At 38.8% G+C, this 13972-nt stretch overlaps 1 protein-coding gene across 5 annotated transcripts in view; it reads left to right on the top strand.

Moving 5' to 3' along the window:
- EPB41L4A (erythrocyte membrane protein band 4.1 like 4A) overlaps window positions 1-13972 on the top strand; it is a 117484-nt gene that overhangs the window by 93629 nt on the left and 9883 nt on the right. For 4 of the 5 annotated variants that reach the window (XM_072922738.1, XM_072922739.1, XM_072922740.1 and 1 more), the window contains 3 exons: window positions 1495-1542; window positions 6008-6085; window positions 10444-10563. In XM_072922738.1, the coding sequence (XP_072778839.1) occupies window positions 1495-1542; window positions 6008-6085; window positions 10444-10563 (246 nt within the window). The remainder of the gene's footprint in view (window positions 1-1494; window positions 1543-6007; window positions 6086-10443; window positions 10564-13972) is intronic. The other variant, XM_072922741.1, reaches the window with a different exon arrangement.

The following is a 13972-nucleotide window of genomic DNA, read 5'->3' as shown; positions in this document are numbered from 1 at the left end:
AAAGGGGTCTCTGACAATGCAGCTATATTGATGAGGAAATCCAATTTGATGTGGAGCTTTTATCCTTGTCAGGTTTCTGAACTGTTTCAGAATCTTTTATCGACCATTAGCTGTCTGGGACAGGAGAGAAGAAACTCACCCATAGTGCATGGTTAGTGACCTCAAATAAATTAGTGTAACTCTCAGGGAATGGAGTTATGTTTTTGCTCTGTTGCATAGAGCCCTTGTAGGTGTTAACAGCAATATGTTTCTGAATGGGTTTTGTCATGTTTTAACCACAGCCAAGTCTGAGGCAGCCCCTCACTTACTCCCCTGCCAGCAGGATCAGGGGGAGAATCAGAAACATAGGAGATAGAAACCTTGTCAGTTGAGGGACACAGCAAAAGCCAGGCACACAAGCAAAACAAACCAAGGAATGAATTCCCTGCTTCCCGTTGTTGAGCAGCTGTTCAGCCATTTCCATCACACTAAGGGTAACTTGGGAGGACAAACACAATCAGTCCAAATATCCCCTCCTTTCTCTCCCCGCCACTTTATACACTGAACCTGCTGTCACACTGTCCGGGATATTCCTTTGGTCAGTTTGTTTGGGTCACCTGTCTGGGCTGTGCCCCCTCCAGTATCCCATGTACCCCCAGCCTCCTCCCCAGTGTGGCCTTGGCTCTGTGCAGTCCCTGCTCAGCAATAACAAAAGCATTTCTATATTATCAGCCATGTGTTCAGCACAGCACCAAAACACAGCCCAATGCCTGCCACTGTGAAGAAAACTCACTCTACTGCAGACAAAACCAGTTCAGGTTTTCTGGTCACTGCTAGCTTAGCTGTCAGAAGGGCTTGTTTGGCTTTGTAAAAACAAACGAGTAGAGAGACGTGCAATGCAAAGCTTTCTCATATCAAGAAAAGAAAAGTGTTTGTGCACAGTGCAGGAGGAAATTCTTTTATCACCTGGGATTTTCATTGGGCTGGTCAGTGGACAGACAGTCATGCCAACAGCAAGTTTTCTCTTGGGCTACCACATGAACAAATGTTTTTAAAAATCTTATCTCATATGTGAGACTTTGAAGTTTGACAATAGTAGGTAGATTTTAACTTAATTATGCCTTCCTAAATCCTGGTGTTATTCATGCACTTTCCTTTTCCAGCTGTTAATAACAATAGCTTATGCACCCTTTGCTGGAGTTAAGAGGAAACCACCGCACTCTGCTATGTTGGAAATAGTAGGAAACTCTAAAGGACAAAATGATCCGCTTAATGGTGCAAGTCAGGGGTTTGCAATGAGAGCTTGAATGGAATCATGCCTTCAAAGCTTATTGTAAAGGTGTCCTAAAGGGCTTAAAACAAGCACATGCCCTATTTTTTTTTGCCAGACATCATGCTGGAAAAAAAAAAATCCATGAAAAAATGAAAATATTTTGGGTTTTTTTTGTGGGTAGTTCTGTGAATTTGTACTAAGTCCATCTATGACATTTCATTAAAACTTCCTTAATGTCACAGGAAAAATCAAAACAGTGGTGAAGATTCAGATTTAAAGCAAAGGAGAAGGTAAATATATGATCTATAGCAACTATGAAATGATACTGAAGGTACTGGTTATATTTTGGTTCACTGCATTCCTTTCTTTCCATTCTTGTCCCTCATATTCCTAAATGTATAAAAGGTTAGTTGTGTTATGACCTTTTAATTCTTTATTTCTTATCCTTTGCTAAAATGCTCTGTAGCACAGCCTTGTCACAGCAGTCTTGCAGCACAATTGTTACTACCCCATGCTAGAAGCAGCTTGTGATAGTTTCCTAAGGGCTTATCTACAACTTGAAAGTCAGTTCCGGAAATTTTAGCTTGTGGGTTTTGAATCTGCAGATTTTATTTTACTTCTCCAGCCTCCCTACCCACTTTTAATTAATCTGTTTTGCAAGCAAGTGTGCTGTCATCTGAGATGAATTATCCTGCCACAGGTAAGTGCAAAGGCATATGTAACTCCTGATGGTCCTCTTTCTGCCTTGCATATTTTTTTTTTTTTTCTCAAGCTTCTCCTCCCTGCCCCCATCTCCCATTTCAGACTTGACTAGTTATCACATTTCAAATAAAATGCAGGTGTGAATTTGGGTGTGACCTTCAGCAACTTCAGCTTTCGACAGATTTTTGCCACATCTGCTGTCATGACTCTGTTTAATGCTTCTCTTCACTCTGCTCCTGCTTGCTCTGCTGGAATGAGGGACAGTAGAGTGCACTTCAATGTCAGAGGCTCCTGGAGCTTAGGAAGGCAAGGAGGCACTCCCGGGATCTGACTCACTGCAGCAGCTTGGGAAAGGAGCTCTGGCAGGGATACAAACCTCTCGGGACAATCACAGGAAACCAGAGAAAGTGCTCATATACTTTGCACTTACTATGAGATAATATTTTTCGGAAGGATGTTAGCATTACAAGCTGCCAGTGGTAGTCTTGTGATAGATGTCCAACACACAAAACTGGGAAGATTTAGTTAAACATCTCAGGTGGAAAGCCCCAGTGCTCAGAAGAGACCTCTTACCACAGGTTTTTTATTGTTTATATTGCAAAAGACCTTCTCCACTTCCTCACAATTTGGCTATTCTCCTCTCATTTTACTCAGAAAAAGACTGTGCCAGAATATGAGCTTTCCTCAGCTCTCCAAGCCCTCTCCTAGGCAGTATTTGTTGTGTCTCTTGTAAAACTGACTATGACTTCTTTCCTGCTCCTCATGCCAGAGTATATAGGTATTCTACCTGCAAAATATCAAATATATTGCATGACAAGGAAAATGAGGAATAAAGGACTAAAGGTACCCTAAAATTACCAAAGACTGGGATGATCTTGGGTGTTCTTGCACCTGATTTATGAAACTATCTTTTTTTTTCTGTCCACTTTTGGTAATTTATTCAGTTCAATAAAAGATGATATTTAATATTCAATGAAAGATAATATTCTGACAACAAGCATGAGCAGCTGCTACTCAGCTGACAGCTCAGGAGCTCTTCTGTGTCCCCACAAATGCTTTCGTGATAAGTAACACAAGGAAATTCAATGTGCAGTATCTAAAAGGTGAATCAGATTTCCAGTCCTGAAAAGTTAGAGAAAGGCTTGTCCTGAGTTTGATCAATTTGGATATTTTATCGTGTACTTTGCCTGCCACACTGTGATTATTGGCTGTTTTGGTATCTTATGAGACAAATTACTTAAATCACATTAAGAAGCTTCTTGTCATACTGAAAAATGTAGAAGAAAAGAGTCATGCTAATGACCTGGAAGTGTGAAAGAAGACTGTTGCTCAAATGACTTATTAATGTCAATGTTAGTGGTATATTTATTAAAAATCTGGTAAGACTGGGGTGGGGAAAGGTTTACTTTTGGCTGTGTAAGATCTGCTGCAGTTCTAGAGCATTTATTGCTCTTAACTCTTCCATTGTGCTTGAGTGACTCTTTTTGGCACAATATTTAATCTTCCTTCTTCAGCTGAGGTTACAATTTTCTGTAGTAACACACATATTTTTTATTCCCACTTTGAGCTCCACCCAGAAGATTGTATTTTTAGCTGGCAGCAAGGATAACCTGGCTTTAAATTATGAACAAGAAGTTTGGGGATGGGGATGTCCCCGAAACTGCAGGAAAAACAAAAAACCCTCCAACAACATTTTTAGTAGAGAACCAAGTCATTACTTTGTTCTGTCTAGGATGTTGTTCTGACCAGGATGTACAACAGAAATAATTTCATCCTCAGGTAGGCTGGGTGTGCAGAGGAAATAATTCCATGACACATACGTTTTTCTAGATTTTTTACTAACTTTATGCAGTCAAAACCCATAGAGATTTATTGGTTCAACATTCATTGTTTCCAAGTTATGTGGTTCTCAGTATTTCGTTTTCCATTGGATATGAATTTGTTCACCTGCAAAGGTAATTTGGCCCTCATTCCTATCTTTCCTTCAGAGACTAGGTGTCTCTGACCATGCCAAGGTTGATGTTTAGAGTTGATGGTCATTAATGGTCGTTGATGGTCATTAATGGTCATTGATGGTCGTTATCTTTTGTGTTTCTTCCGTGCTACTCCCAGTCTTTTAAGATCTTAAGTTCATCAGGCCTTGCCTAGTGGAACAATGCCCTGAAAAAACTTCAACTCCCTTCCCCCAGGGCAAAGATGAACAAACCTGACTAAAGCTATAAAACAATAATAATAAAAAAAATTAAACTTGGTATCTTTTCGAACAGGGAGAAGCTCCTTCTCTAGGGGAAATTTCACTTGGCCAAATTTATTCCCTTCAGGCAAGCTGGGTTGAACCGATTTTCCTAGACTTCAGCTGTCCTAAGACATTTTTGTTTGAATGGGATCTATTTGAGCGAATGGTTTCCTAATTTAGAAGAGAGGGGAGAACACACTCCATATACCAGGGAATTTAAAGACTCAGCAATTTGTTGGAGGCAGCCATAATTCACTGGTATTACAGAGAGTTTCATGAGGCTCTCAGGTGTGTCAGAATGACATCTGTAACAGTGTCCTGGTTATTTAGTGCTAGTCATGTGGAAAGCAGAGTGGTGTGTGCGTGACCAGATAGAACAGCTCCATGCTGCATCTCTGCTGTTCCCTGGGAACAACCTTTCATCCTGTTTGGGCTCTTCTTCCTAAACCATTAGAACATGCAGTGAGCTAGTCAGGAACTTCCTACCTTGTCATTAAATGCTTCCCTTTGCCTGTTACTTACACCTAAGGAACTGCTTTGCCTCCTTGGCTTGTTTGATATGTAGCTTAACAAATCTGTCCTCTAACAAATATCAGCTATCAAAGAGCAAAAGAAAAGCCAGGAGGCATAAGAAAATATGTATCCCCTTATAGCTCCTGTTTCACTGCCAGAGACCTCAGAAGGAAGATTCTATTTTCCATTGCAGCAAAACCATTACTGGTTGCAATACCAGACAGCCTAAATCCTTGTAGACTAGCTCCTCTTAATATCAGTCAGCTTTCCTCATTAATCAGCTTGGCTGTCAGTATAGCAGAGAAACACGTCTGTCTTTGGGGGCATTCATGGAATCACAGAAATGTTCAGGTTGGGAAGGACCTTTTTTCAGATCATCCAATCCAATCATTCCAAGACCATCCTCACACTAAAGAAGGAACGATCCAAACCAGATTTTGATGACAGTGCAAGTCTTTAGAATCTAGCCACTGGTAGAGTGGCAGAGACCTGGATTCTAGGATCAAAGCCCTGACAGCTGGTCTGTGTGCTCCAAAATGCAAGCATGGTTTAAGGGTCTCAGGTAGTAAAGAGGAGTTTGCCTGTAGGTAGTGCAGCCTTCTTTTTTCCATAAAGAGCAGGAGAATCCTAGTGCTACTGGTGTTTCTTCCAGGCTGCCTAACATTCCCTTCAGACAAGCTGGGTTGAGCTGATTTTCCTAGACTTTAGCTGTCCTGTTCTTCTAACACATTTTTGTTTGAGTGGGAGATATTTGAACTAATGATTTTCTAATTTAGGAGGTAGAAGAGAGCAGACTCCATAGACTGAGGATGTAGGAGCTTACAGGATAGAGGTTGAGGGGAATAGAATATTATGTGAGCATTTTGTTTTGCTTGCAAATCCAGAATTCTGTATAATTTCTGTTGGGTCTACCAGAATGTGCAAAAAGAAGAGAGCCATGCAGATTAGAGATGAAACATTTCACACCTCCAAGAAACAAATTTATGTGGCGTATGCAAAAAGAATGCTGAACAATAAAATAAGAAAAATTAAAAAAAAAAAAAAGAAGAGAGTGAAATTTTTCAAAATTAAAATAGCACTCACCTGATACTACACTCTGCATGTACTAGTTTTGAAGCAGTGCTTCCCAATTAATTAATAAGAAAAAGATAATACGTCTTGCAGGTGTAGACAAGCACTCCAGAGTCTTTTAATTCTGATTCTCTGAGTAATGTCTTTACACTGTTCTTTCCTCATTTAGCACTGCAGTAATTTTGGAGTTAGTAGACAAATTCATTCTGAGATGTTGCTTTTCTCTTCTCCAGGTCACGGTCCCGTTGTAACACCAGCAGTGGCAGTGAATCTGAAAATTCCAACAGAGAGCATCGGAAGAAGAGAAACAGGTATATAACAATATATTAAATATTTTTGATGGGGAAACATGAAACGGACAAATGGAGATGGACTTTTCTCATATAAACCTAGTAAGAAGGGATCTAATATATTTTATTTGTATAGAGTCCTCCTGAGGCAACCAGGTCGTACTGCCAGGTACCCTTTTCTGAATAAGAAGAGTGATAATAATTGCCAGAATAAACCATTACAGTTGTATGCAATGAATGCCTGCCTTCCTGTGTCTTGGGAAGAGCTCAGTAATGAACCACAAGATCAAGTACAGGCCATACTTACAAAAGACTTGGAGTATAAATGCAAATAAAGTGGAAAATATCTTGATAATGTTATTCTCAGCATATACTTTTACCTCACAAATTCAAGTGCAGATTTTTTCAAGCAGAAAATAAGCTGTTGAGAAATAAAAATATTTTTAATAGATATGAATCTCAATGTTGTTTTTAAATTAATGTATTTAATTGTATAAAGATTTTGTTTTCCAAAATGTCAAGTGTGGGCCCAAACCCAAAATGTGTATAGTATCAACTTTTAATAGGATAGCAGTAGTGCATTTCAAGTGATGCTAACAAGTCCTGTATTATACATTCTATTTTTCCTGTTGCTGGTATGAAAAAGATGTCATAACTACTGATTTCTTATAAATTCCTTTCAAAGCTGTGTATTTTATGTTGCACTGGAAATCACAACATCCTGGAGGTATTTCTGAAAATATACTTTTTAAAATTACATAGAATTTTCTCATATTGCATAAACACAGTGCAAGAGAAATGTAACTAGACAAAAGAGGAACTGTTTTAAGGCAAAGTTTCTAAGTTACTGTCTGCATGAGCTGCCCTCATTTCTTCATGTCTTATACTCAGTGATAAATGACTTCCAGATCTCTGGAAGCTCTGAGAAATAATTGCATGCTAGATAGTGCAGCAGGAATATGCAGTATAATTATATTTTCAGCATGACTTGCAGTACTTAAAGAAATGTTAAAAAATCATTGTGACACTCACATGGGATGGCATAAAGCACATCTTAGATGTGAGATTCTTTGAAGCTTACCTAAATTAGAGTGCAGTCTTGTGCGGTACTTGGCTAACAATAACTTAGTGTGCATGGAAGGTTTGTTTTTCAGCTGAAGTTTAAATGACATGCTGAGTGTAGTTTTAGTGATCAGCAGTAAATGGTATTTTGTATCCCTTTCTCCCAGAACACTCTTGCCAGGTTTTTTTCCTCTTGTGAAACTCCTTGTGCAGGGAGCTCCACAGGCAAGTGAAAGAAATTAGAAACTGACCACAAGAATGTTTTTAAGAACTTCTGGCAATATAAACACTGAATTGTAAGAAGGATTAAGTACTGCTTATCATTTTTTGAAGAATGAAAGGGTCTTTACCCACACTTCCTCACTTCATGGAAAAAAAGTAAAAAGAAAAAGAAAATAAATCAATTTTTTTTTTGTTGTTTCTAAGTTTTTCACGTTTTCAGAAATGGAAGATACAACAAAAATGCTAATGTTTCAGCATATCTTGTTCTTAGGTGTTGACTTGAAATCTGACCAGAAAAAAAATTATTATCAGTTTTAGATTAAACACATACTAAATGAGTTGGAAGTCTAGGACTTATTCCTTGTAGGCAGATGCAGGAAAACAACCAATAATAATGAATTTCTGCATTTTGTTAGCAGCCATAGCAGGAGCATAACAAGCTGGAAGGTCAGAGGCTCTGAGCAGCTTTCCTGTTTTCAGAGATGAGCTAGCCTTAGCAGGGTTAAATAGGACATTATAATGAGGCTTACAACTGCTGTTACTGAAGTTTCTGCTGTTGCATAAACTAATACAATTTTTTCCCAGTACAATAATCAGGTCCCTGACACAAGCAGAAACAAAATTGTTTTATTTTATTGGAATAAAATGAGTGCATATTCACATTAACCAAAGAAGTCTGCTTCTGATCACAGTAGAGTAGAATATATTGTTCACATGACAAGAGATCACTGTGAACTATTTGCCAGAAGAAAACAAATTATCAGAGAAAACCAGAAATGTAGATGAGAAGGTAGATAACTAGAAAAATCTTGGGGAAAATCTGTTTACCTGATCTCAATCTTTGAGGTTTCCCTACATTATATAAATGTTTTCTCCTAAGCAGATTTCATATGAAAGTGAAGAAGAACCTGTAATGAGCTTATTTCAATCACAGAAGAAATGCATTTGCATTTTCAATCCTGTGGTCAAAATCTATTGTGTAGATAAAAATATATAAAAGGAGCAGACAGCATGCACTGAAACATGCTTTCCTTCTACACTTAGAAGATGCATTTGATTAGAATCAGAGAGTGTCTGAATGGTTGAGGCTGGCAGGGACCTCTGGGTGTCATCTGGTCCAGGCACTGCTCCAGCAGGGCCACCAAGAGTTGGGAGTGCAGGATCGCTCCCAGGCAGCTTTTCAGGATCTCCAAGGATGGAGACACTGCCACTGCTCTAGGCAACCTGTGCCAGTGCTCAGTGAAAAGTTTGAAACGAAAACTGTAATGGACTTTCAGTACAAGGGCAACAGTTTTTATTCAAAAGTATCTTTAAACAGAAATTTAGGATTTGAGCTAAACTTCTTTCAGCATTTTTTGGCCATTTCTGTCACCAAAAACCTAAAAAAATGCTCCAAAATTATTAGAATTTGAACACTGTATTCAAATAATGAATTTCATGTAGATATTGTGGTACCTTAGTCATCTTTTACCTTGTTAAATGTGAGCATACTACCTTTCTTTGCAGCTGTAAAATGTATGTTTTGTTTCTTCATGTCTCCATCTCATAGAGTTCTGCTGTGGTACTTAGACTGCTTTGACACTACTTGTTTTAATAGCTGTGATGCTAACTTTATACATGTAGATTTTCTGTACTTTTGTGCAAGTGACTGCTGTGTGTGGGAGGCAGCTGGTGGTGTCTGTACCATTTGAGATGATTGCTGTTTGCACAAATTGGATTATTTGGGATGAAAATCACAACTCATTACTTGTTGCTGTGTGAGTCTTTCTTCTAAATCCTTAGAGAGAAGTTTATGTCAGCAGATTACAGATTTAAAAAGATTTGCTTAGAAATCAAAACCTGAGGTTGCAGTCTTCGCCAGGTGCTTCCTACCGTTTGGTAGAGTTGTGGCTGTTTACAGTAGTTGGGGCTTGAGCTCAAAATTCATTATGCATATGAGAGAAGATCTGATTAAAGGAAAAGCAGAAGCCTGTGTAGCTGGTTTAGCCTGATACAGCTCAAAACTCAAAGAGAAAAGTTCATCTGAAGTGAGGAGCAGCAACAACATACTTTGCATTGCCTAAGTCTCCAGTGTAATCCCTTGATCTCTGTTGCCTTCTTTGTTTGTTGTACCTGTCAGCCTTCCCTCTGGTTTCTCCAGTATCCCAGTCATACCATCCAATAAAACAATCCACGCTTGGGTGATATTTTCCAGAGACGTTTTGAAATCCCTGCTGTATTTTAAATTCACCGCTGTGACCAAGCATGTCCATTTGCTACACCACCTTAGCATTTCATCCCAAAAGTCATATGTGCAACGTTCAAAACTGTGGGAAGCACCTGTGGAACTTTGGTCAAGCACTGCTTGGCTGCCTGGAGGGCTATGACATTGTGGAATTACTTCAGCCTGCTAACAAATGCGCTGAGTTGACAAGATTCTGATATTTGGCTCAATCCGTAATGCATATTATTAATGAATTAATTGATTTTAAACAAACCAAATAAAAAAGGAAGAAATAAAAAGCACAGTGTGTCATTTAGACCCACAAAAGCCATGACAGGGATTGAAGCCTCAGGGGGTGGTGCAGAAGGAGTGCCATGGAGATCTGCATGTATCGTGAGCTTTGCTGCAGGTAGGGATGAAAGAATGATTTTTCTGAGTGGGGTCTCACCAAGCAGATTTTTCCCTGGATCCTAGGAAGGTGCCTGCTGTAGTAAAGTGCTTCTGAAAGTTGTAGTAGTAGAACCTTGTAGCATGATGTGGGTCTCCCATTTGGTGCTGATGAGGTAGAGTGGAATATGTAAACAGGGAAAAAATTCCAAATGTTTGGCTTGGACTGGGAAGAAGAATGCATGTTGTGGGTCTGTCCTTAAAGGCATGGACTGTTAAATTTTCTGTTTCTAAATAACAAATTTTCTGTTTCTAAATAACAAATCAGTGAGTTTTCTTTTATATAGTTCTTACACTTTAAACCAGTTTGGGAGCAAGATAAAGGAATAAGTACAACATTGCAGAAGCTGGAGTTTTTGGCGAGTGGGAGTGGAAATACCCCACTGCTTCTCAGAGCATCCTGCCCTCAGAGCCTTCAGACTAAACTCTTGTATCTCCTGTGCAGATTGCGGCAGGAGAATGATATGGTTGATTCTGCTCCCCAGTGGGAAGCTGTGCTGCGGCGGCAGAAGGGGAAAACCCAGGCAGATCCAAACTACCGGCGGTCCAGGCACAGATCTCGATCGTATGTAACCCTTGCACCCTTTGATGTGTAAATTAAGGCTGTTTAATGGTGTTAAAGAGCAGGAGGAATATCTCCATTGCGGCGGTGGCCCTCAGCTGCTGAAGAGCAGAGATTTTCACGTGGCATACTCCCACATTAGCAGATTTGTCTTTGTGGTCAAATTGCCTTTGTTCAGTGATTCGAATTTTAGGGCACAAATAAGGCAGAGAGGGCTTTGTAACGAAGCTGCTGAGAAACTCTGTCCATCACTTGGGAATAAGTCCTGGATGGTTCTGTGGCTCATTGAACATTAGTTCTGTAATGAGTACAGTGATTCCTCTTTTTTGGGCAGCATGTCTGTGGAAGCATTGAGACTTTACTTGATAGCTGCAAACATTTTTATAAAATACATGCACACCTATTTAATCATATAATATCTGCAATGGTGTTCCACATGAAAGCAGCTGTTCATGTTTCCATGTCAAATTATCCCTGACAAGCAGCAGTCAGTGGTGCATTGCATCCCAATGTTAAGATTTCCATGATGGAGCTGTAATGCCAGGCACTGCTGTTCCTGCTTACAGCCTGTTCTGACGTGGTAAAGTTATCAGCTTTTGAAATTAATTTTATCAAGCTAATGAAAATGTTGGTTTCCTTTAATTTATATTTTTCTTCTAAAATTGCCTGGTTTTGGGGCATAGACACACTGTTTGGTATCACATAGTCAGCATTAAAATTTCTAGTGTTAAAATCCACTTGAGTTCTATTTTCAGTTGCCCATATTGATAGAACTCATTGCTGTCTCCAGTTTTATAGTGCAGAGTTTTATTTCTTTATGAGGAACAGAATTTACCTTTAAAGGTCCAAATATTGGAATTTCTTCTTTAACAGGCATTATACAGACTAGTTCACATTCAGCTGCACAAAAGTAATGTGTTATTAGGTGTAATTGTACAATGATATATTACTAAACTTTAGGAATATTAAAGCTTACTTGGAATCCAGCAAATACAGTTGATTAAATTTGATTTTGGTTTGTTTGTTATATACAGAAAGTGCTGTAAACTAGGAAATGTACTCAGTTAATAATGGTTACATTAAATTTGCAGCCAGCTTTTATTTTTTGCCCACAGGCCAGGTAATTCTCATTGTTTGGACAGCACAGGTTCCCTCTTGTGGTTAACTTAATTTCTGAAATGGCTTTGATTTTCCAACACAGTAACATTCAGAGTTATATTTCATTTAAACTACTTTTAGCAAAAACACATAAATGTTAAGCATCTAACTTAGAAAGCAAATGTCCTAGAGGAAGCAAAAAAAATTAAGAAGTCCTGAAGATTTTGGAAGGCTTCTCATTTCCGTTTGCTATTCCTTTATATCACACTCTCCAGCTAAAAAAGCCCCACAAAAACAAACCGACAATGAAATAAGCCCAAATTAATTTTTGAAAATAAATTAGTAAATGGCATTTAACTGTTAACATGTAGTACATTATAAGAGACTGTATTTAATTTAGTTTGGCTCAGCTCTTTGTTTACTTGACTGGATACAGTTCAGAAGAAAAGGAAATATAATTCCATTGATTATGGTTGTTTGGGTTTTAAATGTTGTCAAAAGGTCATTTCAACTTGCCCACTCAAAAATTTATACAAACCCTTACATTTAGTAGAACAGTAATTCTTTCACAGTAAGTCCATTATTGCAATTGTAACTAGAGCTTCCCTTTGGATATGTGAAGTAGTGTCTGAAATGTTTGTTACTGTGCCCGGCACAGTGCATTTCATTTGCTTGATAATGAGTAATATTAATCATTCGTGGTGGCAAGGTGGTGTCTTCTTGGTCTTGGGAATAAAAGTATTTGACAGGAATTTGACCTTTTTTTCTCCTCGAGGAATAAACAAATGCAGAGAGCTCCCAATTCTAGTTCCACGGGGTTTTATTTTCAAGAGGTCATGTAAAACATCCGTGTAGCCAAAGGGCTTTTTCTAATTAAGAAGAATGGCCATAAAATTCCATGGCTATTTAAATTTACCATTTGTGACTCAAACTGAAATATTAATAAGGGTGCAGATGCAGGCACAAAAAATAATGTAGACCTTATTAATGTGTAGAGCTGTTCCAGCTTGTGCAAACAAAATAAAAAATAAACAAAAAGCCCCCCATGAGATTCATCACTTACTGGGAAGTCCCATTAGGTTTCTTGTGCATTAGAGAAACTGATTAGCATGCAAATTGTCCAGAAGGTATTGATTCAGATACTGAGATAGGACAGTCTGAGTCCTATATTTCAAACCAGTAAGTTCTAAAAAGATTCACAGTAAAAAGATGAAAACAAAGTAAAAGGGGGATTGTGATCTGGCTTTAAAGATTTAACAGAAGAATTGCTTTGTTGTGGGCTCTTAAGAACCATACAAACATGAATGTCCTATGCGGTATATGCAATACCTACATTTTATCTTACATCTCACTTTTCTTTTTGTAAGCTTTCTATTGTTTTGCTTTCAAAGGAAGGGGAACAGGCCTTTGGAAAGAAAATGCCTTAATTAAGTTACATTATCTGCATCATATTTATATTCTTTGGTGGGGAGCTAACCTGAATAAATGCTGTAAGGTTATCCCAGTATGGTAACACTTCTTAAACAGATGGAAAATAACTAGTTGCAGGATGTGAAGTCTAAGAGAAGTTTGCTCTGAGGATTCATTGTATTTAACCCTTTTTTCCTTTTTTTTTTTTTTCCCATGATATGCCATACTGCTAAATTGGTATTGTACAGCAAAGTCTTTATTATTAGTGTAATTGCAGGGATGGAAAGAAGGAAAATGGCAAAGATCACAGAGCAAAATACCTGGATCTGGCCACAGAAAGCAGGAGGCACAGTTTCTAGAAAGTGGAGAAATGAAGATGTCTTCTTATTTAACCACACTCTTTCCATGCTGCCCCACAAATTAGTATTTCTTACTGTCGGTGGGGCTTCACGCGATTCTTTATGATACTTGAGACTTAAGGCCAGGTCCTGAACTGCTGTATTTCCATGAATAAGTAAAAGCCAGGAGCTGATCAAATGGGTCAGTGGTGCGTACAATACCCTGCTTTGTGCGGGTCCTGGGTTAGGGAGCGACCTGGGGGCTTTGCTTCCTCGGGCAAACGAGGGCTTGTAAGCATGACAAAGCCTCCCTGGAGAAGCTGGCATTTTCCAGGGAGCTTTCACATCCCCCACTGTCTGATTATTCAGCCTCAGAAGAGGATGCCTATCTTTCCACCCCCAGGGTGATCGCAGGGTTTGCAGCTGCTATTTTGCAAGCAGGAAACTGAGGGGCAAGAAAGGCTGTTAAATGCCACTGCATTTACTCCATCAGGGAGTTAAAAAAGCAGTCTGGAGAGATGTAATAAAGAGAAGTAAATGCAAGAGGGTGAAGGAGTATTAGGAGT

Source organism: Taeniopygia guttata, chromosome Z (genome assembly GCF_048771995.1).
Source record: "Taeniopygia guttata chromosome Z, bTaeGut7.mat, whole genome shotgun sequence".
Classification (NCBI taxonomy): domain Eukaryota; kingdom Metazoa; phylum Chordata; class Aves; order Passeriformes; family Estrildidae; genus Taeniopygia; species Taeniopygia guttata.
This window is presented reverse-complemented; position numbering and strand designations above follow the sequence as displayed.